Source organism: Lonchura striata, chromosome 26 (assembly GCF_050655825.1).
Source record: "Lonchura striata isolate lonStrDom1 chromosome 26, ASM5065582v1, whole genome shotgun sequence".
Classification (NCBI taxonomy): Eukaryota; Metazoa; Chordata; class Aves; order Passeriformes; family Estrildidae; genus Lonchura; species Lonchura striata.
The window spans coordinates 3,116,999-3,141,358 of NC_140728.1; the positions used below are offsets into that span (position 1 = coordinate 3,116,999).

The window sequence follows — 24,360 nt, forward strand, 5'->3', positions numbered from 1 at the left end:
GGGTTGGGTTGGGTTGGGTTGGATTGGATTGACCACCAGGCTCAAACAATCCTCACCAGAACCCAACCCAGCCATCACCCCAGGTAAACAATTCTCCAAACACATTCCACATGGGAAAAACAAGGAGCAGAAATAGAAATTGTTTTCTCTGTGCTCCTCTATGAAAAAATCTTGAGGGAAAATGCACCTACTACAGGACAGTGTGACAACCCCTGCTGCTGCTGCTGCTCCAGCCTGGGCTCCTCGGCGTTCTCAGGGCTGCTGGTGGCCCTGACGCCGTCACCTCCCATCCCAGCGGCACCCCGGCATCGCCCCAGGGAGCCGAACCTCATTTTCCAGTTGGGGAAACTGAGGCAGGGAGGGGTTGGGGGAGGCAGAGGCGTTCCCTGGACACGCCAGGGAGTCAGGGAATAAAAGTTCTCTCTTGGCTTCCCTGCGTGGGGGAGAGTGGACAGGATGGAGCTCCCGCCTGGGGGCTCCAACCCTCACCCAAGGGGTCCAAGCACCCACCCGAGGGTCTCCAACACCTACCCGAGGTGTCCAAGCACCCACTCGGGGGGCTCCACCACCCACCTGAGGGATCCAAACACCCACCCAGGGGTCTCCAACACCTACCCAAGGGGTCCAAACACCCACCCAAGGAATCCAAACACCCACCCAAGGGATCAAAACACCCACCCGAGGGATCCAAACACCCACTCAGGGAATCCAAACACCCACTCGGGGGGCTCCACCACCCACCCGGGGGATACAAACACTCACCCAGGGGTCTCCAACCCCACCCCAGAGATACAAACACCCACCCAGGGGTCTGCAACACCCACCCGGGGGATACAAACACCCACCCGAGAGATACAAACACCCACCCAGGGGTCTGCAACACCCACCCGGGGGTCTCCACCACCCACCCGAGGGGTCCAACCACCCACGCGGGGGCCGCGGGCACGGCCCAGCCCCGCTGCTCTCCCCCCATTTTCCTTCGGGGGCCGCAGCCCAGCGCCGGGAGCGCAGCGCAGCCGTGACATCCCAACCCCGAGGCCGGCCCGGGAGCCACCTCCGCCTGCCCCGCGCCTCTCCCCTCTCCCGGCGCCGCTCCAGCCTCCAGCAGAAGCTCCCGGAGCGCTGCGGCCGCGGGCTGGCCGCGTGTTTGCGCTCCCAACCTCTTTTTTTTTTTTTCTTTCTTTCTTTCTTAATTTGATTTTTTCTTCTTTTTTTTTTTTTTTTTTTTAAATTTATTTTTGGAAGGAATTGGCGACGCAAAAGCCCCGAAGCCCAGCCCAGAGGCAGCCCCGCGTCCCGGCCGGCCCCCATCGCCGGGGCCGGGGGATGCGGGGCGGGCGCGGGGGCGGGCGCGGCGCCCCGCGGGGCCCCAGGTGAGCGGGACGGGCCCCGCACCGAGCCGCGCTCCCGCACCCCGCACCCATGTCCCGGCCCGGCAGCCCCGAGCAGCCCCGAGCCCAGCCGCTCCCGCCGCCAGGTACGGGGGGACACGGAGGGGACAAAGGGGGGCGCGGGGCGGGGGCGCAGGGGGACGGGGATCAGGGCTGGGGACCCCGGGGAAGGCTTTGGGATCCTTTGGAAGGCTGTGGGGTCCCGAGGAAGGCTTTGGGATCCTTTGGAAGGCTTTGGGATCGCAAGGAAGGCTGTGGGGTCCCGAGGAAGGTTTTGGGATTCCAGGGAAGGCTTTGAGATCCCTTGGAAGGCTTTGGGATCCCAGGGAAGGTTTTGGGATCCCAGGGAAGGTTTTGGGATCCCTTGGAAGGCTTTGGGATCGCAAGGAAAGCTGTGGGGTCCCTTGGAAGGTTTTGGGATCCCAGGGAAGGCTGTGGGATCTGGGAGAAGGCTTTGGGATCCCTTGGAAGGTTTTGGAATCCCAGGGAAGTCTTTTGGATCCCTTGGAAGGTTTTGGGATCCCAGGGAAGGTTTTGGGATCCTTTGGAATGCTTTGGGATCCCAGGGAAGGTTTTGGGATCCCTTGGAAGGTTTTGGGATTCCAGGGAAGGCTTTGGGATCCCAGGGAAGGCTTTGGGATCCCAGGGAAGGTTTTGGGATCCCTTGGAAGGTTTTGGGATCCCAGGGAAGGGTTTGGGATCCCGGGGAAGATTTAGGGGTCCCAAGAAAGGCTGCGAGGTCACGAGGAAAGTTTTGGGATCCCAAGGAAGGTTTTGGGATCCCAAGGAAGTCTTTGGGATCTCTTGGAAGGCTGTGGGATCGCAAGGAAGTCTGTGGGGTCACAGGGAAGGCTTTGGGATCCCAGGGAAGGCTTTGGGATCCCAATAAAGGCTGTGGGGTCACAGGGAAGGCTTTGGGATCACGAGGAAAGCTTTGGGATCCCGTGGAAGGCTTTGGGATCCCGTGGAAGGCTTTGGGATCCCGGGGGGGGTGTGCACAGTGGGGGTGTGTGCAGGGCTCCCGGGGGTGCATTTCTGGGGGCCTGGCTGGAAGTTTGGGGGTGTGGGGATGCGCTGCTGGGAAGGGGAAGGAGGAGGGGGCGCGCAGGGCTGGGGCTGTGCCGGGGCAGCAGCGGGAGAGCGGCCGGGCTGTGGGGGAGGAGAGACGGCTTGTGCGGGGCTCTGAGCATCCGAGTGTGTGTTTGTGCAATTCTGAACATCTGAGTGTGTGTTTGTGCAGGGCTCTGAGCATCCGAGTGTGTGTTTGTGCAATTCTGAGCATCCGAGTGTGTGTTTGTGCAATTCTGAACATCTGAGTGTGTGTTTGTGCAGGATTCTGAAAATCTGAGTGTGTGTTTGTGCAGGGCTGTGAGCATCCAAGCGTGTGTTTGTACCCCTGGCAGTGTTTGTGCAGGATCCTGAACATCCAAGTGTGTGTTTGTGCAGGGTTGTGAGCATCTGAGTGTGTGTTTGTACCCCTGACAGTGATTGTGTGTGTTTGTGTGTGACTGTGAACATCCCAGCGTGCACTGGCAGTGTTTGGGTGTGATTGTGTGTGGTTGTGAACATCCCAGCGTGCACTGGCAGTGTCTGGCTGTGTTTGTGTGTGACTGTGAACATCCCAGTGTGCACTGGCAGTGTTTGGGTGTGTTTGGGTGTGTTTGTGTGTGCCTGTGGACATCCCAGCGTGCGCCGGTGCCCCTGGCCTTTTCCTGTGCCTGTGTTTGTGTGTGAGCTCAGCAGCTGCCGGGAGCCTGCCGGGATTTCGCATCCCCAACTCCGCCGCAGTTTCTGTCCCGGGGCCAAGGCCGGGGAGCAGCTGGGGGGTGTGAGTTAAACCCGGCCGAGGGATGGGGGTGAGGGGCAGCTCTGCAGCCCTGGCCGTGCCGAAAAGGATGGAAAAATTTGGGGAATCCTCCCCGCTGAGCCCCCCGGAGCCCCTCTGGCCAAGCTTCACATGCAGAAACTGCACAAAAACCCCGTGAGAGTAAAACCCACCCCAGCAGGAGGAGCGCACAGCGCTCTGTCTGTCAGGCCAGACACAAAAGGGGCCAAATCCACGCCGGGAGCAGCTCCCAAAATCTCCAAACCTGGCGGCGGGGCCGAGCGGAGCCGCGGGCACAGCTGGACCGGCCGCTGTTGGCTTTGGCCCGGGGCTCGGCCGGCCCGGGGCTCGGAGAATGCATCCTCTTGTTCTCTTCCCCTGCTCCTCCAGCTGCATGCTCCGCTTCCCGGCCGAGCTCCGCTCCAAACCCGGCCCCAAAGAGCCCCTGCAGCCGCAGGAGGCTGATTTCCCTGGATTTCCTTCCTTTTCCAGGTGGGAAATGCTGAGCTGGGAATGCAAAGAGCTTTTTGTAAGGGGCTCGTCCCCAGCTCAGCTCGGAGAGTGCTGAGCGCAACTCCTGTACCAGCAGCTGGGGGGGATTTCAAAAATTGCCTTCAAAAATCTGTTCAGTGCTTTGGGGGAAATGGTTTTGGAGCTTTTCTGCCTTCCCTGTGGCCACGGGGAGCTGTGGGTGGGGAGAGCGGTTCAGCTCCCAGGCTTGGGCAGGAGCACTGGGACCTGGCTGAGGTGCTGGGGGCCACCTGTGAGTGCCCAGCTCGGTGTTCCCATCTTGGAGGGGCAGCACTGAGTGCCCAGCTTGGTCTTCCCTAATTTTAGGGGCATCTATCAGTGCCCAGTTCTGTTTTCCCACCTGAGAGGGGCATCTGTGAGTGCCCAGTTTGATGTGTCCCTGCTGGGGACCTGTTGTCCCCGTTCCCTGTTGGAGGGGCATCCGTCAGCGCCCAGTTTGGTGTGTCCAAACTGGGGACCTGTTGTCCCCGTTCCCTGTTGAAGTGCCATCCATCAGCGCCCAGTTTGGCGTTCCCATCTTGGAGGGGCAGCACTGAGTGCCCAGCTTGGTTTTCTCAGTTTGAAGGGGTGTCTGTGAGTGCCCAACTCAGTGTTCCCTGTTGGAAGGAGTGCCCAGTTTGGTGTTTCCATGTTCGAGGGCCATCCAGGAGTGCCAATTCCGTGTGTCTCTGCTGGGGACCTGTTGTCCCCATTCCCTGTTGGAGGTGCATCCATCAGTGCCCAATTTGGCGTGTCCAAACTGGGGACCTGTTGTCCCCGTTCCCTATTTCAGGGGCACCCATCAGCGCCCAGTTTGGCTCTCCCAAGTTTAGGAGACATCCATCCTGCACAATTCGCTTTTCCCATCCTGGAGGAGCATCCATCAGTGCCCAATTCCGTGTTCCCACCTTGAGGGGGGTCTCACCTTCATCCCAAACCATTCCAAACCCTGCTGCTCCTCCTCAGCTCTGCTGTGAGCCCGCGCAGAGCCCGACCGAGCTTTCCTCCTCCTCCTCCTCTTCCTCCTGGGCTCGCCCTAACCCCCACTGCCCCAGCCCCAGAGCCTTCACCCCATCCCTGCCCCTCCTCAGGGAGCAGCTCTGTGCCGTCCCATCCCAAACCCCTCTCCCACCTCTCCCTGCTCCCTCTCCATGATTTTGGGAGGGATGAGTGTCCCTGTGACACTCAGGAGCACAGCCCCGGTGGCTTGGGCCAGGGCCAGCAGCTCTGTCACGCAGCGCCGAGCCTGGGAATTCTCCCTCCATTCCCTTTCCCAAGTTGTACAAACCCACACTGGCTCCTTTGGATCACCCCGGGCTGGGGAATAAACGGGGAAACTGAGGCACAGGGGTGGTGTGGGCCCAGCTCAGCATGCGCTGGGCAGCTCAGGTGGGGTTTGCTGCTGTTCCCCAGCTGGACACGGAGCTTTTTCCCAGAATTTTGTTCCCTGGCATCTCCAGAGGTGGGCTGGATGCCACCACAGCCTCTCCCAGCCAGCAGGGACGGGGACACGGCAAAGCAAGGCCCCGAAATAGCCTCAGGTAGTTTGCAGAAAGAAGAGGCCTCTGTCTGCCCTGGTAATAATTTTTTAGAGGAATTAGCAGAAAACATGGGGGGTAAACAAAAGTTTTTTGCTTGGTGAGATGATCCTTCACAGAGAGGGAGCAGGGAAAGCAGGAAGCGGGAGAGGCTCCTTCCTTCTCCTCCTTCTCCTCCTTCTCCTTCTCCTTCCCCTTCTCCTTCTCCTTCTCCTCTTCCTCCTCCTTCTCCTCCTCCTCATCCTTCTCCTTCTCCTTCTCCTTCTCCTTCTCCTTCTCCTTCTCCTTCTCCTTCTCCTTCTCCTTCTCCTTCTCCTTCTCCTTCTCCTTCTCCTTCTCCTTCTCCTTCTCCTTCTCCTTCTCCTCCATCTCCTCCTCCTCCTCCTCCTCCTCCTCCTGAGGATGGTGGACCCAAACCCATCTCCAGAACCAAAACCTCCTCGGGTTTGGCTCTGCTCATTCCCACCTCCTTTTTCCCTTCCCAGCAGGACATTTGCCACCCTCGTGTCCCCATCCATGTCCCCATCCCTGTCCCCAGCTGGGCGTTTGGGACACACATTTTTCCTTAATTCTTTCTGCCTGTTCCCAAGGATTTTGCCCCGAGGTACAAGAGGAGGCGGAAAAAGCTGTTTCGTGCCCAGCCCCAAACACGAAACATTCAGACCCAAAATACCCCTGGGGTGCCCAAGCAGGGAATTCTCAGCAGGAATCGGGGCACCTCACTCAGGAACCCTTTACTGAGACCGTCCTGTCCTAAGGCAGGGGTAGGAACAAAGGAAAAACCCATCCAAAAATCAAAATAAATTTGTTTTTTCCTTGTCTCAGCACTGATTTAAATGCAGGATTGCAGAGTTGCACGCAGCCATCCTCAAAGTGCAAAGAGCCCCTCCCGAAAAAAGCCATGAAAGAAACAAAAGTGTATTTTTTTTACCCCACAGAAAGACTTTTTTTTTTGCAACATTTCTGTTTTTCTTTCCAAGTTTTTCTTGTCAGCTCCCGAAAAACTCTTCTCTCCTGTTTGTTCTTTGAACAACTACAAAATTTACGAAGAAAAAGAAAAGAAACCTGAGGGGGAAAAAAAAAAAAAAAAAAAAAAGCAGATTTCTGGCTTTTTTCAAAGTTTCTGGGTTTGAGCAAAACAAAGCCGGGCCTTGGGGCTGTGTCGCCCCTGCTCCCGCTCCAGATCCTGATTGAATTTCCTTGGAAAGCGCCTGCCTGGGAGCTGCAGAAACCCAAGCCCTCCTCGGGGTATTTGCTGCAGTTCTGGTGATTTTTCCCAGATTTTTCCATGCCTGGAATTCCCCCTCCTGTGGGATGGGCACCAGCGCTCCCAGGATAGCCCCAAAATCCCTTCCCGTGCCCCAAATTTTGGAATCTGCTTTGAGATCTGGGCATGGGGAGAAGCCCCAACCTACAGAGAGTGCGAGCAGCAGCACTGAGAAGTTTTTTGGGCTCCACCCCCACAGGATATTTCTTGGGGAAAAATCCCATTTTCGTGCCTCAGTTTCCCCACCGACCGAGGCAGTTTTTTAAGGAAAATCCCTGGAGCTCAGGGCTGCTGTGATGGGCCCTGGTTTCAATCTCTGCTGGGATGAAAGGGGCTGGGGAAATGCAGATTTATTGAGCAGCTCCCGTTGATCCCCTCCTCTATTAACTTTTTTTTTTTTTCTTTTTAAGGACTTAGGTTGGGAAGACACAATTTTTCCCTGGCAGGACCTGTGCTGGTTTAACCCCCAAGGTTACCCAATTACCAGCCTGGTTTGGGACTTAATTACTCCCTCGGTAATTTCTCCCTGCTCTGTAATTCCCAGAATCTCCTTGGATCTGATAGGCCTCGCCTGGGATAATTGCTTTTCCTTAAGGACACCCAGGATTTCCTCCCGTGTCCTTCCTCCCCTGATTCCTCCAATTTTCCATCTTTTGGGGAGTTATCCTGCCCCAGGCGCTCTTCAAACTCAAATTCAATCCCAATCTGGGTCTTTTCCCTGTTGTTTTCCCCCTGTTTTCCCCCATTCTCTGTTCCCACAGTGTTTTTGGGGTTTTTGTGTTGGTTTTGGGATGAGGCCTGGTGCTGGGAGATGAGGAAAGGAACCTGCTCCTTCCCAGCTTTGGGAAGTTTTGTTGTCCCTTTTTTCTAGTCCGGGCTTAAAGATTCCTCCTTCCCTTGCGGCTCCACGCTGGGATGGTGCTTTAATACCTACAAAATGTAAATATATTTAATTAAATCGATTCTTGCTGCTGAAGGAATAATTCCTCCCAAACTGCCGCAGTGTCAGAGGTGCTCCTTGCAGGGAATTTCTGTTTTGTCTTCCCTGAAAGCTCTTGGAGGAGCAATTCTCCCATGGATTTGGTTTGGCAGGAGCCACCAGGACCTTGGAGGGATGGGGTTTGTTTAGGGACACCGACCTGGAATTGGGGTTTTGTCGCTGAGGTCAAACTCCCAGCAGGGATGGACTGGATGGACGCTGCTCCTGGCCTGTCTGGCCCCAAAATTCCTCCCTCCCTTCCCACCCAAATTCTATAAATAACAAATAACAACAACTCCCAGCCTGCTGAGCTGTTTGGGGGTTTTGTGGTTTTGGGGTGGTTTTTTTTGCTTTGTTTTGTTTTTTGTGCATTTAGGAAGTCACTTCTCACAGAAACCACTTTGTTTTTTGATTGGATTCCTCATTTTTCCTGTTTATCCAAAGCTTTGCCCAGGTGAGGCCAAAGGTTTTCCAGGCGGGAAGCAAAGCCGTGCTGGATCTGTCTGGGCCGTGCTTTGGGCATCTCTTCCCTTCCCACCCTTCTTCTCCTTTCCCTGCCTATCCCAAAATCCGAGACAGCTTTGGTGCATTAATTCAGACAAAATTTAAATAAGGCATTGGGATTTCTCCCAGCCGAGCAAATTTCCAAACCAGGATTTTGCCTCCCTCTGCTCCTAGATGGGAAGGATTTGCTCTGGTGCCACCTCTTCTGCACTGGAAACCTGGAATGTCCCTGGAATATCCCTGGAATATCCCTGGAATATCCCTGGAACAGTCAGGCAGGCACCTAGAGGGCCAGGAGAGATCTCAGGCTGGATTTATCTGCGTGAAAAGGAGAGCAGAGAGCTCCCAGCCCGCACAGAGCCGCAGCGCTGGGTTGCTGATGGATTTGTCCATCCCTCTCCTGCCCCACATCCCTTCCCTGGGAGCCTGGGGAGGAGGAGGGACAGAGAAACGAGACCCCAGGAACGCTGAGCAGGAGCCACGGGACACCCTGGCAGGGTGGGACCCCGAACCACAGCTCCAGCCTTGCCTCCCCCCACGTCCCCTGGGGGTCTGGGCAGCACAGGCAGCTGGGAGAAGGGAACCCGCGGGTTTTTGGGAGCTGTGGCTGTGCTGTGCCTCCTCTTTGTGCTGCTGGAGAGACTCTTGCTCACCCCAGCTCCCTCCAGGCTGCTGCTCCTGCCTCTGGTTTGCCCTGCTCTTTGGGAATGCTGAGCTCAGCTCGTCGGGAATTCCGTGTGTTCCCACCAGGAGCACAGAGCACTTTTCCACTGGGGTGGCCCCAGAAGCTCCTGTGTTCCCCAGGGCCTCCCTGGTACTTTGGACTTTGCAGGAATTCGATGGGATCCTCAGTTCCAGCCATGAAACCTTCCAGCTTCTTTGCATCTCTCTCCTCTCCTGTTTTCCCACCCCCTCGATGGATTTTGGAGCTCGCTGATGTCTCGGGACTTCCATGACCGATGGATTTGGAGTTTGGGACCGGGGAGAATAGTCAGAAAAGCGGCTCCATGTGCATGTCCTGGCCTTGGCAAGAGAAAGCAGCTCCACATCTATCACCGTGCTGATCTCTGGTGCCTCGAGGCAGTGCTGGGATTTATTGAACTGAGGTTGTTGGTTTTGAGTGCCTCATTCCCTCTGTTCCCAAAAAACAGAGATCTGAGCCGCTCCACACCTCCACACCTCCCTTGTGCAGAGACTTGGACTCATCCAGGCTCTGAGGAGGATTTGCCCTGGCCAGGAAGGGTCTGGAGGTGCAGGAGTTTTGGGGAAAAGTGAGAGGTGTCCCATCCCAAGGGCTGGCTCACCTTAGGGTTTGCCCCAGGGTCGTGGTTGGTTTTAAACCTGATGGATTTAGGTCGAGCCTGGTCCTGTTCTGGGGGAGAAGGGGTCCAGGGCAGGCCTCAGCTTGGCAGGGCAGGGATTGAGGAATTTAAAGGAGGAGAGGGAGCTGGGAGCTGTGGGATGAGCCAGTTATGGAAGGGTCTGTTCCCCTCCTCCTGTGCCAGCAGAGCTGTTGCCTCTTCTGGGGGGCATTTTGGGAGCTGCTGCTCAAGCATTTCCCAGGGCATTCCCCCTGCATTTCCCTGAGCATTCCCTCTGCATTTCCCTGAGCATTCCCTCTGCATTTCCCTGAGCATTCCCCCTGCACTTCCCTGAATATTCCCTAAGAATTTCCCTGAATATTCCCTCTGCACTTCCCTGAATATTCCCTCTTCACTTCCCTGAATATTCCCTCTGCACTTCCCAGGGCATTATCTCTGGATTTCACTGAGCATTCCCTCTGCATTTCCCTGAATATTCCCTAAGAATTTCCCTGAGCATTCCCTCTTCATTTCCCTGAGCATTCCCCCTGCATTTCCCTGAATATTCCCTCTGCACTTCCCTGAATATTCCCTCTGCATTTCCCAGGGCATTCCCTCTGCATTTCCCTGAATATTCCCTAAGAATTTCCTTGAGCATTCCCCCTGCATTTCCCTGAATATTCCCTCTGCACTTCCCTGAATATTCCCTCTGCACTTCCCTGAATATTCCCTCTGCATTTCCCAGGGCATTCCCCCTGCACTTCCCTGAATATTCCCTCTTCACTTCCCTGAATATTCCCTCTGCACTTCCCTGAATATTCCCCCTGCATTTCCCAGGGCATTCTCTCTGGATTTTACTGAGCATTCCCTCTGCATTTCCCTGAATATTCCCTAAGAATTTCCCTGAGTATTCCCTCGGCACTTCCTGAATATTCCCTCTGCACTTCCCTGAATATTCCCTCTGCATTTCCCTGAATATTCCCTCTGCACTTCCCTGAATATTCCCTCTGCATTTCCCAGGGCATTCCCCCTGCACTTCTCTGAGCATTCCCTCTGCATTTCCCTGAATATTCCCCCTGCATTTCCCTGGATATTCCCTCACACTTCCCTGTGGATCCCAGGGGCAGGAGCCTGTGGGGCCGGCAGCTGTGGGGTCTGTGCTGAGCCCACGCGTGTCCAGCTTCTCCCAGCCCCTCCCTGGGTCCTTTCCCACCCCATTCCAGGGGGAGCTGGGGGTCAGCCCCATCCCCACGTCCCCTGCAGCAGCCAGGGTGTGAGGCAGGGAAGGATCAGCTCACCCAAACTCCATTCCTATCTATTTCTGTCCCTCTCCTGGCCAGCTCGTTCCCGGGGGAGTTAATTTAATTGCCACCTTCCTCCCTGCGTGGCTGTGGTTGTGTGTGAGCCCCCGTGCAGGGTAATTACGAGTGTGAAGAGGACGGGGCAGGGACGAGCCTGGGCTCCATCCCAGAGGGAGCAGCAGCCTGGAAACCCCTGTGGATCCACCCAGCCAGGGCTGCTGCTGTCCCACAGAGCTCCAGACCGTCCTTGTCCCCAGGAACGGGCACAGGGATGCTCTGGAGGCAGCACAGAGGGGCTGGGACAGGGATCTGCTGAGTTCTCCCTGTGCCAGCCCTTCTCCTGCTTTTCCAGCCCTTTTTCCCAATCCCTGACCCACAGGAAAGGGGATCTGGGGGGGTGATGTGGCTGTTTTGGGCAGCCCTGAGGGGTTTTAAGCCCTGAACACGCTCAGGACATCTCACAGCAGAAACCAGAGCTCAGGGACTCTGTGTGGGCTTCACCCTCTGTGCCCTGCCCTGGGCACCTCTGGCTCCACTCAGAGCTCCTCATCTCTGCCATCTCTCGCTTTCCCCAAAAACTCCTGCAGCCCCAAACCCTTCCTGGCCAGGGCAATCATCCCCATCATCCATTTCCCACACTCATCCCTCAGGATTTCCTGTCTGGCTTTGGATCAGGGCTGACTTGGGCCAGTCCAGGCTGGGACGTGACAGAGGCAGCAACGTGTGGATGTAACTCGCCCCCACACCTCTGCACCCCTGGGGAGGTGGCAGCCTGCTCTCCTCACCTCTCCATTTTGCTCTGGGCTGTCCAGAGGCTTGGGAATGGCTCTTCTCCAATCTGGGGCTCACGTGCTCACACTCCACTGGGATTTGGAGCCAAAGCTGCTGTGCAAAATTCAGCTGGAGCTGCTGGCTTTCCTTCCCTCGGTCGAGCTCCAAAACCACCTCACCTGTGAGAGCTGTGAGCGGGGCTCTGTGCTGGGATGGGTTTTCCTTCCCAAAAAAAAACCTTGTCTGGATCTGCACCCTGCAGAGTGCAGAGAGGGGAAACTGAGGCACGTGGCTGACTTTGGAGGGTGTTGTGGAGCTGAGAGCAGAGCAGCATCACTCCGGACCGGCTGCATCATTTCCAGGCTCCTGCTGATCCTGGGGTGCAGCTGGCACCCTCCAACTTCCCTCATTGCACTCCTTTTAATTTTCTGTAGTGATATTTAATTATCTGTAATCGCCCTCCATTCCTCCTCGGCTCTGATGTGTGGCACCCCGGTTTTATCGAGGATAATGAAGCGTCCCAGGCTTCTTTTCCCCACTCCCCTCCCCTCCCGGGCTGCTCGCAGCGCTCCTGTTCCAACCAGGGCAATTATGGCTCTCTGCTCTCCCTCCCTCTGCCCAGCCTATAATTTAGTTTTATATAAAGCGTGTTCCAGCCCCTGTTGTGCAAGACGTTGCTATTCCGGGGGATGGGCAGAGGGAGGGGGCTGGGGCAGTGTGGCCTGGCACCGAGCCCCCCACCCGGGCACCCCACGTTGCCCGTGGGATGGAGCAGCCGGCTCGCAGCGGCGCTGAAGGTGGTCCTGCCTCCTCCTGCCTTTCTGCAGGGGGGTTTCGGGCGCCGGGATTTCTGCCGTGGGGGACAACTCAGCTCCTCGCAGGTTTTTCCTGCCCCATCCAGGGGTCCTGCAGGGGCTGCTGCTGCTCCAGCGTGCGGGAGGATGAGGGAAGGTGGCAGCCAGCTCCCGCGGGGAAGACAGTGGCCCTTTCATGGGAAGGGGGGATGAAAAATCCAGCTTGAGCCGCTGAGTGTAACCAGATCCCCTGGCTTTTTGGAGAAGGAATGTGAGAGTTTGGGAGGCTTTTTGGGATGGCGCTGCAGCGGGGTGAGCAGCCGCCGAGAGATGCAGGCGCGGTGCCCGTGGCAAATCCCGCGTGGTGCCCGGTGCTGTGCCCGTGGCAAATCCCGCGTGGTGCCCGGTGCTGTGTGCCACAGCGGAGCCCGGACGGCCGGACCCGACCGTGGGCAGCGCCGGGGCCGGGCTGGGAGCTCGGCCGGCCCCGGGGGCTCAGCCCTGGTCCCGGGGCTCAGCCCGGACCCGGGGGCTCAGCCCGGACCCGGGGGCTCAGCCCTGGTCCCGGGGGCTCAGCCCGGACCCGGGGGCTCAGTCCTGGTCTCGGGGGCTCAGCTCTGGTCCCGGGGCTCAGCCCAGACCCGGGGCTCAGCCCGGACCCCGGGGCTCAGCCCGGACCCCGTTTCTCTCGCAGAGGTGGCCGAGCCCTCGCTCCCTGCCCCGCGGCACATCCCAGCGCTGCCGCCGGCCGAGCCGCGGTCCCCCGCCCGCCCCGCGGTGCCGAGGAAGGAGAAAGGTCCGGAAGATGCCAAATCCCCGGCAGTGCTGACGAGAAGCCCCCGGGCCGAGCTCTGCGGCGCTGCCGGAGCTGTGACATGTGAGTGTTTCCCTCGGGGGCAGCTCCGTGCCCTCTCCGCGGCAGCGGTGCCCGTCACAAAGCAGGGCAGAGGTGGGAACCGGCTCCTCCTCGCTTTGTTCCTCCCCACATCAAAGCTGGAGCCGAGCCTGAGTCACCTGGAGAGGCGAAAGCGAAGGGCGGCACCCGCGCTGGCTCCCGGTGCCCTGGGAGGGACTGGAGCCGCTCTGGGAAGGGTTGGGATCCTCTGGTGGGAAGAGGGATGAGCCTGCCTGGGAAAGGGGCACCCCCCAAAACCCCAGTGGGAGAGAGGAGAGCCACAAAAAGCGTGGGCACAGCCCTGGCATGGCTCTGTGGCACGGCCCCGGAGTATTTCCATAGGCACAGCCCCGTGGTGTCCCCACGGCACAGCCCTGTCCCTGTGCCACATCCCTGCGATGTCCCCATGCCACAGCCCTGCGATGTCCCCATGCCACATCCCTGCAATGTCCCTATGGCACAGCCCTGCGATGTCCCCATGCCACAGCCCTGCGTGTCCCCACGGCACAGCCCCGTGATGTCCCTATGGCACAGCCCTGATGTCCCTATGGCACATCCCTGTGATGTCCCTGTGCCACATCCCTGTGATATCCCCGTGCCACAGCCCCAGGATGTCCCTGTGCCACGTCCCCGTGACGTTCCCATGCCACATTCCTGCCATATCCCCATGCCACATCCCCAGGATGTCCCCATGCCACATCCCCTGATGTTCCCATGCCACATCCCCTGGTTTCCCCATGCCACATCCCTTGATGTCCCCCTGCCACATCCCCTGATGTCCCTGTGCCACATCCCCTGGTGTCCCCATGCCACAGCCCGGGTCCCAGGGATTCGCTCCCAGGCTGCCATTCCCTTTCTGCGGGATGCCGGCGCGCAGCTTCCCCGTCCCGGGGGTGTGAAGTGGATGGAAGCTTCCCAGCGGGATGAGGGATCAGGGCTGCCCCTCTGGAGCGTGTTGCCTTCAGGGGAAGGCAAGGTGACCTGGTTTTGAGGAACAGCACGGCAGCCCAGCCTCGTCTGGGCCACTCGGGCCACCGACACGCACAGACACCAACGTGGTGGACGGTCAAATGGTGTTTATTATCTTATCTCATGGGGTTAAATAGTCAAGGGGGACTTTGCTATGTCAAAGGAAGGAGGTAGGGTCTTCTGGGATGAGTAAGGAGTGGAAAACTACTGAGTTACAAGTCTTGGGGGTAATAGGTAACATATTGCAGGGTGAGGGGAAAGGTCTTGCTTTCCGTCACATCCCGAAATCTTCCGTTCGCCTGTCCCTATCTGCCACAGGAGCAGGGGAGGGGAGAGGAGGCCGAAATGCGGCGGGGGGAGCGCCGCTGGCTGCGGCAGAGCCCGAGCGCAGCATCTGGGAGCTGGGCCGGCTGCCCACAGACATTCTGAACGCCTGAGTCACAGCGCAGCCGCTGCACGGCCCCCTCCCCAGCCCAGCCCAGCCCCCCCAGCCCCCCATGGGCCCCGGGGCTGGGAGGGACTTGGGCACCCTCCCCTCGGTGCTGCTGAAGGGACCTTCGCCTCTCCTCGCCGGGAAGCAAGCGGCGTGTCCTCGCTCCTCACTGTGCTGCTCTTGGCGGGGGTCGCCGTGGGTTTTTGGGGGTTATTCCCCTTTTGGCGGGCACTGAGGGACACATTCGGGCTCTCCCGTGGGGCGGTGGCATTCCCGTGCCAGCCTGGCCCGTGCAGGCTCAGGAGGGGCTGGGCAGAAGGGGCTGTCGGGGCTGGGTCGCGTCCTTGCCCGCCAGTGCCAGGACTGGCCCCTCCGAGGCTCAGCACTGGTGCTCACATCCAGTTTTTGCAGCATTTTGGAACTCTGGGATGGCAGGTTTGGAATTCTGTGTGTTGAGCTCCAGGCAGGAGCAGCAGACCCAGGTGGGCACAATCTTCCAAGGCCTGGCAGTGGCTCGGGGAGGGTCCCAGCAGGGGGACCCTCGGACAGCCTGAGGGGATCCAGGAGCATCACCTCAGTGGGAAACCCAAAGTGAGCATCCAGGAGGTTTTTGGTCATTGAAGAGCTGTAGACAGGCAGTTTTCCTCAAAATCCTCTTTTCCAGGCCTGGTCCCCCCACTCTCGCATTACTGAGGAGCTGAAGGTGCCTCTTGTAGCAGAGCTTTGGCCTCGTGTCTTAAAGGCTGTCCTAAAAAAAATGGAAGCTATTTTCCCTAACTTTGAGGGGGGGATTCCTGCCTGCCTTTGGCTGCCCCTCGCCGGAGCGAGCGTGATTTTGATTTACAAAGAGTTCAATCTGAGGAATGCAGCGAAGTGGGGAGCGCCAAGTGCATCCTGCTGCAGTCCCAGAGAATCCAGGCTGCTGCTGGCTCCCTCTTGGCTCAGCCCCTGCCCAGCTCCCTGCAGGCTCAGCCCCTTCCTGCCACAGCCCTGGGCACCGTGGTCACCTCGTGGTCACCTCGTGGTCACCTCGTGGTCACCTCGGTGCCATCTCGGTGCATGCACGAGGCAGGAGAGGGCACTGGATGAGGGCACACAGGAAGTGAACACTCCAAGAGGTTTTTAGGAAGGGGAGACAATCCCTGCTTTATCGATGACCTGTTTTCTGTCTCCCCAGTCCCCCACCTCTCCTGCTCAGCTCTGGTTATTTTAAGTTTCTTTTTTCCCAGTGGGTGTCAAAGCCCAAGCTCCCAGTTTAACCTCCCCCTGCGACCCGAGCCCAGCTCAGCCTGGTCAAACCAAGCACTGCGACCATCTGCTTGTGTCTTTCACCTTCCATCGATTTTATTTTCACCTTCCACCTGCTTTATTTTCACCTTCCATCCGTTTTATTTTCGTGGATGCAGGACAGGGACCTCCTGTGCCCGCTCCACCCATGTCCCCCCGTGCCCTGCACAGAAAGCAGCTCTTGTTCCCTGGTGCCAAGAGGTGCCTTTGCCCTCGAGCCTCTCCCCTGAATCATCCCTTGTTCACTGCCATGGGAGAGGAAAAGCAAAGTTTGCAGGATTTTGTTTTATTTTCTTTGTGGCATTACTGGGGAGGACGACGGGTGCTGGAACCTTGCGCTGGCTCCCAGGTGAGGATGAGGAGGCAGCGTGGGCACAGCGGGCAGGAGCAAGGGGCTGAGAGCCCCTCTGGCTCTGGCAGTGTGCTGGCAGGACACGGGGCTGCAGCAGGAGAGGCTGGAGGGAGGCACGGCCACAGCGCTGAGTTATTTTCCTCCTCCTGCAGAGAAGTTCAGCCAGAGGTTGCGGAGACCTCAAGGAAGTGGCCGGTTCCTGCAGGGCTGGGGAGAGGAGCAGGCTGGCTCTGCAGTGGTGCCTCATCTCCTCTGGCTTTAGGGAGGGCAGAGGGGACAGCCGGGAGCTCTGTCCAGCAGCCTCGGTGGCCTCATCCCTCCTGGCCGTGCAGGGCCATCTCCTCCTCCTTCAGGTCCTCTGATGAGTCTCAGCCATCCTCCACCACAAATCTTCATTTCTTGGGGTTTTTCCATCCCTTCCTCCCTCTGGAGCCTCTGCCTCCTTCCCTGCAGCCACCTTTCCCACATCTCCTATTCCACCTCCCTCCCCTCAGACCGTCCACCCACCAGCACCCTCCTGCTCACCCCGCGTCCAGCTGGGCGTGGATTCCCGTTTTCCTCCGGGCTCTGGGCTCGCGTTTCCCCGGCAGGGAGGGCAGGGTGGGTAACGCTGCTCTCCCCTCCAGGCCAGCCCCAGGTGCGGCCGCCGCCCGGGCCCTGCACCCAGCTGCTGCCCAACGGCGGTGCCAACGGGGAGGCGGGCAATGGGAGCTGCCGGGCCGTGCCCGGCGCGCCAAAACCGCCCCGAAAGCTGCAGCCCCACCACTCCATCAACAGCCAGGGCAGCAAGAAGAGCAAGGGCAGCTCCAAGTCACCCTCTTCCCACATCCCCATTGAGGCGCAGGAAGGTACGGGATGAACCACGGGGGGCTCTTTCCAGCCCTTCTCCTTGGGCCCCTCATCCCTTGGGATCTCGTGGTGGCACCTCCAAACCCTGGGGCCCCTCATCCTTTGGGATCTCTGGTGGCACCTCCAAACCCTCGGGCCCCTCATCCCTTGGGATCTCGTGGTGGCACCTCCAAACCCTCGGGCCCCTCATCCTTTGGGATCTATTGGTGGCACCCTCCAAACCCTGGGGCTCCTCATCCTTTGGGATCTCTTGGTGGGACCCTCCAAACCCTCGGGCCCCTCATCCCTTGGGATCTCTTGGTGGCACCTCCAAACCCTGGGGCCCCTCATCCCTTGGGATCTCTTAGTGGGACCCTCCAAACCCTCGGACCCCTCATCCCTTGGGATCTCTTGGTGGCACCTCCAAACCCTGGGGCCCCTCATTCCTTGGGATCTCTGGTGGCACCCTGAAAGCCCTCGGATCCCTCATCCTTTGGGATCCCTGGTGGGACCCTCCAAACTGTCAATCCCCTCATTCCTTGGGATCTCTTGGTGGCACCTCCAAACTGTCAAGCCTCTCATTCCTTTGGCTCTCTTGGTGGGACCCTCCAAACCCTTGGGCCCCTCATCCCTTGGGGTCTCTTGGTGGGACCCTCCAAGCCCTCGGGCCCCTCATCCCTTGGGGTCTCTTGGTGGCACTCCAAACCCTGGGGCCCCTCATCCCTTGGGATCCCTGGTGGCACCCTCCGAGCCCAGCGGGACCCCTGGCCCCTCCTGGCAGCCTCTGCAGGGTGGGTGCTGAGCGGGGCCATCTCCCATCCTCCAAAATCGGTCTCTCCTGAGGGCTGGGTGCTGAGGGAGACCCCTGGGGCAGTGCTGCCCCCTTTTCCCCTCCCCTCCATGGATTCCTGAGGGAGGATTTCCTCGGGCGCCGCCTGAGCCGCGCGTTCCTCCCCAGATTGCTGCGTCCACTGCATCCTCTCCTGCCTCTTCTGCGAGTTCCTGACCCTCTGCAACATCGTGCTGGACTGTGCCACCTGCGGCTCCTGCACCTCCGAGGACTCCTGCATCTGCTGCTGCTGCTGCAACTCGGGCGAGTGCGCGGACTGCGACCTGCCCTGCGACATGGACTGCGGCATCATCGACGCCTGCTGCGAGTCCGCCGACTGCCTGGAGATCTGCATGGAGTGCTGCGGGCTCTGCTTCTCCTCCTGAGCGCCCCGCCGGCCGGGGGGACCCCAGCGGGACCCCCCGGGCTCTCCCGCAGCGGGCGAGGCTGCGGCCGGACCCTCGGGAGACCTCGAGGAGGAGGAGGAGGAGGAGGAGGAGGAGGAGGAGGAGGAGGAGAGCGAATCCCCCGCTGGAATCCTCATCCCTGGAGGCGGATCCTGCCCGGGGAAGGGTGACCCCGCGGGGCTCTGGCAGTGTCCCGTCCTGCTCTACCTCTGCCAGCACTGGGGGATCTCAGGAGCCTCCTGCCACCTGAGCCGAGAGCAGGAGAGCCTGTCCTGCAGAGCCACCCCAGGGCCTGACATTGGGGACAGCCTGTCCTGCAGAGCCACCCCAACACTGGGGACAACCCGTCCTGCAGAGCCACCCCAGGTCCTGACATTGGGGACAGCCCGTCCTGCAGAGCCACCCCAGTGTTGGGGACAGGAACTGGCCTTGGGGACAGCCCGTCCTGCAGAGCCACCCCAGGTCCTGACATTGGGGACAACCCATCCTGGAGAGCCACCCCAGCACTGGGGACAGGAACTGGCCTTGGGGACAGCCTGTCCTGGAGAGCCACCCCAGCATTGGGGACAGGTCCTGACATTGGGGACAGCCCGCCCTGCAGAGCCACCCCGAGTCCTGCTCTGGGGACATCCCACCCCGCTGCCACCCCAGGACAGCGCTCCAGGTGGTTACTGGGGGTGGCACGGAGCAGGGACATCACCCGGGCTGGGTGCCCCGGGGCACCGGGAGGTGCTGGAGCCCCCAGCCCGGCTGCGGGGTCCCTCCCGAGCTGGGGGCACTGCCAGGCCCCCTGCCCTCCGTGCCAAGTGCAATTCCTGCAGCCCGACCCCCTCCTGGAAGAAGCTTTTCCTGCAGCTGTGCCGAGCTGTCCCCGAGCTCCGTGTGTCCCCCGCGTGTCCCAGGGGCTCGGTCTGTGCCAAATGACCCCCAGCAGTTGCTGGCCCCGTGCCACCATCCTGGGGACAGGGGTGGTGGCTGGGTGGGGGTGACACCCTGCTGACGGGCTGGGGAGATGGGAAGTGTCACAGTATTTTATAATTTTTTGTTCCTTTTTACTGTAAATAAAGGTCTTTCTTCGTTTCTGACTGGCAGCTGGCCCAGCACGTGCTCTGCGGGGCTCCGTGTCCCCTGTCCCTGCGGCCCATGCTGCTCCTGGCTGGCTCTGGGGACATGGGACAGGTCAGTGAAAGCCCCAGGGCGCTCCTGGCTGCTCCTTGTGCTGGGAAGGAAAATGCAAGAGGACTCTCTGTCCTGCGCTGCAGGGAACAGGTTGAGCTCCTGGAGTGCCCTGGCCCCCTTGGGACAACCCTGGGACAAACCTGGGACAAACCCTGGGATAAACCCTTGGACAACACTGGGACAAGCCTGGGACAAACCCTGGGACAAACTCTGGGAGAAACCTTGGGACACCCCTGGGATAACCCTGGGACAAACCCTGGGACAAACCCGGGACAAACCTGGGACAAACCCTGCAACAAACCTGGGACAAACTCTGGGAGAAACCTTGGGACAACCCTGGGATAAACCCTGGGACAACCCTGGGACAAACTCTGTGACAAACCCTGCAACAAACCTGGGACAAACCTGGGACAAACCTGGGACAAGCCCAGGACAAACCTGGGACAAACCCTGCAACAAACCTGGGACAAACTCTGGGAGAAACTTTGGGACAACCCTGGGATAAACCCTGGGACAACCCTGGGACAAACTCTGTGACAAACCCTGCAACAAACCTGGGACAAACCTGGGACAAACCTGGGACAAACCCTGGGACAGACCCTGGGATAACCCTGGGACAAACCCTGGGACAAACCCGGGACAAACCCTGGGACAAACCCTGGCTCCTTGTCCCACCACCCCGGGATGTCTCCTGCTCCGGGCTGCTTCACCAGCCGCAGGGCACAAACTGCCCACAGGAGAAAAGAAATTAGGCAAAGTCCTCACAGAAGGGCTGGTGCCATCGCTGCCCTTGGAATTTGGCTGGCTTTGGCCACTCCTGCCCCGGGTGGGACCCCCACGTGTGCCAGGCCAGGCCATGCCAGGCGGCTCAGGGACCACGACCCCACTGCGGGCTTGGAAAGGCTCGGCTGACCCGGCTCAGCTGCTCAAGTTGAACGAGGAGGGAAAAGCATTTAAAAATCGAGGCCAAATGGGTCAGTTGGTCACGGCGACAAGGGCTGCTCCGGGAGCTGGGCTCGCTGCCCTCCCGGCCGCGAATCCTATTTTTAGTGGTGAGCAAGAGCCCGGCGCGATGCAAGTGCGCAGAGGATGGTGAGGGCAGCCTTCCTCCACGCCCCACTCCCCGGGGAGGGCTGGGGTGCTGCTCTGGGGCTCGGCCCCTCGCTGAGGTGGCGAGGGCCGGGCTGGGACACCCATCCCCAATGGGACCGGGGCGCCGTGTGGCACCGGCAGGCTCGGCAGGAACTTTTGCACAGGCTCTGCTCCAAACCCTTCGCATCCTTGGCACGGCGGCCCGGAGGCGCTGGCCTTCCTCAGCCTGGCCTCGCTTCTGCTGCTAATTAGGGAGCTTGGAGCTGGCAGGGCTGCTCCCGCCAGCCGCAGCCGCCTAATGGGGAACAGATTTCCCCCAGAGCGGGCTGGCCGGCCCCCGGGGTGGGCCGGGGGTCACACACACCCCAAACCCCCCCTCCTGCTCCTCCTCAGTCCTCCAGCCCCTTTAATGCTGCTCCAGAGGGAGCAGATCCCCGTCCCGAGCAAGGCACGGGATGCTGCCGTGTTTTTGTGACGTTGACGCCCGTGAATGGACTTTAGTGGCAGCTGCCTTGCAGAAAATGCAAATAAAAGAGCAATAATCAGCACAGGGCTACCCAGGTTTGCCTTCTGCAAGCCATTCCCTCAGAGAGCCGTTCCCACCTTCAGCAGCAGCTCCTCAGGGCTGGATGTTGGAAGGGGCACAGATGGATTTATTTCGGCCCCAGCCCCAAAGCTGAGGTGCACTCACTGCCCTGAGCAGTGCTGGCTGCTCTGCAAACACCCCAGGAGCTCCTGGAAATCCCAGGGGTGGTTCTGGGATGTGGGAATGATGGATCAGAGCAGGGGCTGGTGACCCAGAGCAGGGAATGGTGAACCAGAGCAAACTCAAGACCCTGGAAAGGCTTTGGAAAGTCGATTTAAAACCCTTCCCCTGGATGCAAGTTGGCACTGGCCATGCAGGTTGCAAAACTCTGGGCAAGGTAAGAGTTAAACCCTCCTGCCTGGGAATTAATTAACAACAGATGTGCTTGGTTTTAACTAATTACTCTCCTGCCAGCACTTGGTTTTTATGGTTTTCTCAGAGTTGGAGCACCGATGTTGATCCCGCTGGGCTTCCCTGAGCACCCTGGGCTTCCCTGCCCACCTTCCCCAGCCTGACTGGCCCTGAGTTTGATGTTTTAAGTTAAATAATCCAAAGAAATTGGTTAAAATCCATTAAAAGCCCAGTCACCTCACTCAGCATTGTCGGGTATTCTGGTGCAGGGTCCCCCAGTTCTCCCTGGGGCGGGCAGTGCCCAATCCCAGCTGGCCACAGGGCGTTCCTTTTCCTACAATCCCTGCTGGGGATTGATTATTCCTGGGATTATTGGTGATCTCAATGCTGGGAGCTCGTTGTTTAATTGCTGATGGATTCCAGGGGCTGCTCAGCCTGTCCTGGGTGCAGCTGGCCGGGGCAGAGCACGAGGGCCAAGGGGAGGCTCGGAAGTCCTGCAGGCAGGTGTGGAAGCCCTGGGATGCAGAGCTGCCTCATCCCCCCGCCCCGGGCTCCCCGTGGTTCTCCCGAGGATGGAGCAGCTCGGGGTGAGCCCCACGTTTGGCCGCTCCTTCGGTGGGGAGGGCTGTCAGCAGCCCGAGCTATTCCTGTCCTCAATCGTGATCAATAAAGCAGGAGAGGATTTTTATTTTCCACGCCAAATACTTTCTCCATCCTGCTTTCCTCCCAGTTCACACGGAGGACTGGGGAGCGCTCCAGCAAGGAGGCCCACGGAGCCTTTTCCTCCTCATTTTCATCCTCCTCCTCCTCCTCCTCACCCTCCTCCTCCTCATTCCAAGGCAACCCCCACTCCTGCTCTCTGCCCCCCCCAAAATTCCCTTGCAATTCCCTGCGATGCGAGGGGCAGGCTCGGCAGCGAGGCCTCGCACACGTGCGTGTGCACACACGGAAAAGAAAACACTCCCGGAGCCAAGGGAAAAAAAAATAAAATATAAAATAAAATAAAACCAACCCGGCTTTTTGGAAGGCAGAGCCGCTCATGTAATCCCAGATTCTGGCGGGCTGGGGGACTGAGGGGAGACGACTGCAGTCTATTAAACTTCCTTTGAGAACCTGCCAGACTGACAGCAGCTGGAAGGAATTAACATTTCGGGTCCACCAGCTCCTCTCCTCGCTCTCACCCTTCCCCAAAAGCCGGCGCGGGGCCAGGGCCCGGCGGCGTCACTTTTTCCCTCTCCCTGATTAATCCCAAACCTGGAGAATCGGGAGCATCCCCTGGATGAAAATCCCACCCTGGGCATGGGCAGTGCCAGGGAATGGCACCGAGCCGAGGGGGCACAGCGGCCGTGTGGCACCGCTCAAACTCCCGCAGCAGGGACAGCACTGCCAAGGGAGGGCAAAACACCCCGGGAAGGGCAGGGAAGGGATTTGGGCTGTCCTTGCTGTCACTTTGGGGTGTACCCGTGCACCCCATTCCCTAATTGTGGGGTTTGTCCCCAAAAATTGGGACTAACACCCAGGGAAGGGTCAGGGAAGGGATTTGGGCTGTCCTTGCTGTCACTTTGGGGTGAACCCATGCACCCCATTCCCTAATTGTGGGGTTTGTCCCCAAAAACTGGGACTAACACCCAGGGAAGGGGCAGGGAAGGGATTTGGGCTGTGTTTGCTGTCATTTTGGGGTGAACCCATGCACCCCATTCCCTAATTATGGGGTTTGTCCCCAAAAACTGGGACTAACACCCAGGGAAGGGGCAGGGAAGGGATTTGGGCTGTCCTTGCTGTCACTTTGGGGTGTACCCGTGCACCCCATTCCCTGATTGTTAGATTTGTCCCCAAAAATTGGGACTAATACCCCGGGAAGGGGCAGGGAAGGGATTTGGGCTGTCCTTGCTGTCACTTTGGGGTGTACCCGTGCACCCCATTCCCTGATTGTGGGGTTTGTACCCAGAAATTGGGACTAACACCCAGGGAGGGAAGGAAAGGGGCAGGGAAGGGTTTTGGTCTGTGTTTGCTGTCACTTTGGGGTGAACCCGTGCACCCCATTCCCTGATTGTTAGATTTGTCCCCAAAAATTGGGACAAACACCCAGGGAGGGAAGGAAAGGGGCAGGGAAGGGTTTTCTGCTCCTGTTTGCTGTCACTTTGGGGTGAACCCGTGCACCCTATTCCCTGATTATGGGATTTGTCCCCAAAAATTGGGAAAAGCACCCAGGGAGGGCAGGGAATTGCCAGGGAAGGGATTTTGGCTGTCCTTGCCGTCACTTTGGGGTGAAACTTTGGGACCTGGCCCCCACAGGGCTCCGTGTGCCGGAGCTTGGCGGGATTGGGATGAGAGGAGCGGGGTGGGACAGCTCTGGAGCAGAGATCCCCCAAATTCCCAAATTCTGAGGAGAGGGGCAGAGATCCCCCCAAATTCCCAAATTCTGAGGGGAGGGGCAGAGATCCCCCAAAATTCCCAAATTCTGAGGGGAGGGGCAGAGATCCCCCAAAATTCCCAAATTCTGAGGGGAGGGGAGGCAGGAACTGTCTGGAATCTGGCAGATTCCAGCTTCTGGAAAAGGTGAAAAAGGCTCTGGAAAAGCTGGAAAAGCCTCTGGAAAAGGTGGAAATGATGGGAAAGGCTCTGGAAAAGGTGGGGAAGGCTCTGGAAAAGCTGGAAAATGCTCTAGAAAAGATGAAAATGGCTCTGGAAAAGGTGGGGAAACCTCTGGAAAAGATGGGAAAAGCTCTGGAAAACTTGGAAAAAGCTCTGGAAAAGCTGGAAAAGCCTCTGGAAAAGGTGAAAATGGCTCTGGAAAAGATGGGAATACCTTTGGAAAAGGTGGGAAAGGCTCTGGAAAAGCTGGAAAAGCCTCTGGAAAAGGTGAAAATAGCGCTCTCCCACCTTTTTCCACTTTTTCCATATTTTCCATAATTTCCCCACCTTTTCCAGAGCCTTTCTGACATTTTCCACATTTTCCAGCGCCTTTTCC

At 58.8% G+C, this 24,360-nt stretch overlaps 1 protein-coding gene across 1 annotated transcript; it reads left to right on the forward strand.

The window, feature by feature from the left end:
* The first annotated feature begins 1,356 nt into the window (after positions 1–1,356).
* MDFI (MyoD family inhibitor) lies at positions 1,357–19,272 on the forward strand. The gene is made up of 4 exons (XM_077789038.2): positions 1,357–1,477; positions 12,876–13,058; positions 16,744–16,965; positions 17,904–19,272. The coding sequence occupies exons 1-4, from the start codon at positions 1,423–1,425 to the stop codon at positions 18,158–18,160; spliced, it is 717 nt and encodes a 238-aa protein (XP_077645164.1). The 5' UTR covers positions 1,357–1,422; the 3' UTR covers positions 18,161–19,272.
* Positions 19,273–24,360: the final 5,088 nt, after the last annotated feature.

What these genes read in the sequence shown, in the direction of transcription:
- MDFI (XM_077789038.2), top strand. Translation starts at nt 1,423, where the DNA reads ATGTCCCGGCCCGGCAGCCCCGAGCAGCCCCGAGCCCAGCCGCTCCCG. An exon ending in CGCTGCCGGAGCTGTGACAT is followed by an intron (nt 13,059 to 16,743) that starts GTGAGTGTTTCC and finishes TCTCCCCTCCAG; the next exon opens with GCCAGCCCCAGGTGCGGCCG. An exon ending in CCCCATTGAGGCGCAGGAAG is followed by an intron (nt 16,966 to 17,903) that starts GTACGGGATGAA and finishes GTTCCTCCCCAG; the next exon opens with ATTGCTGCGTCCACTGCATC.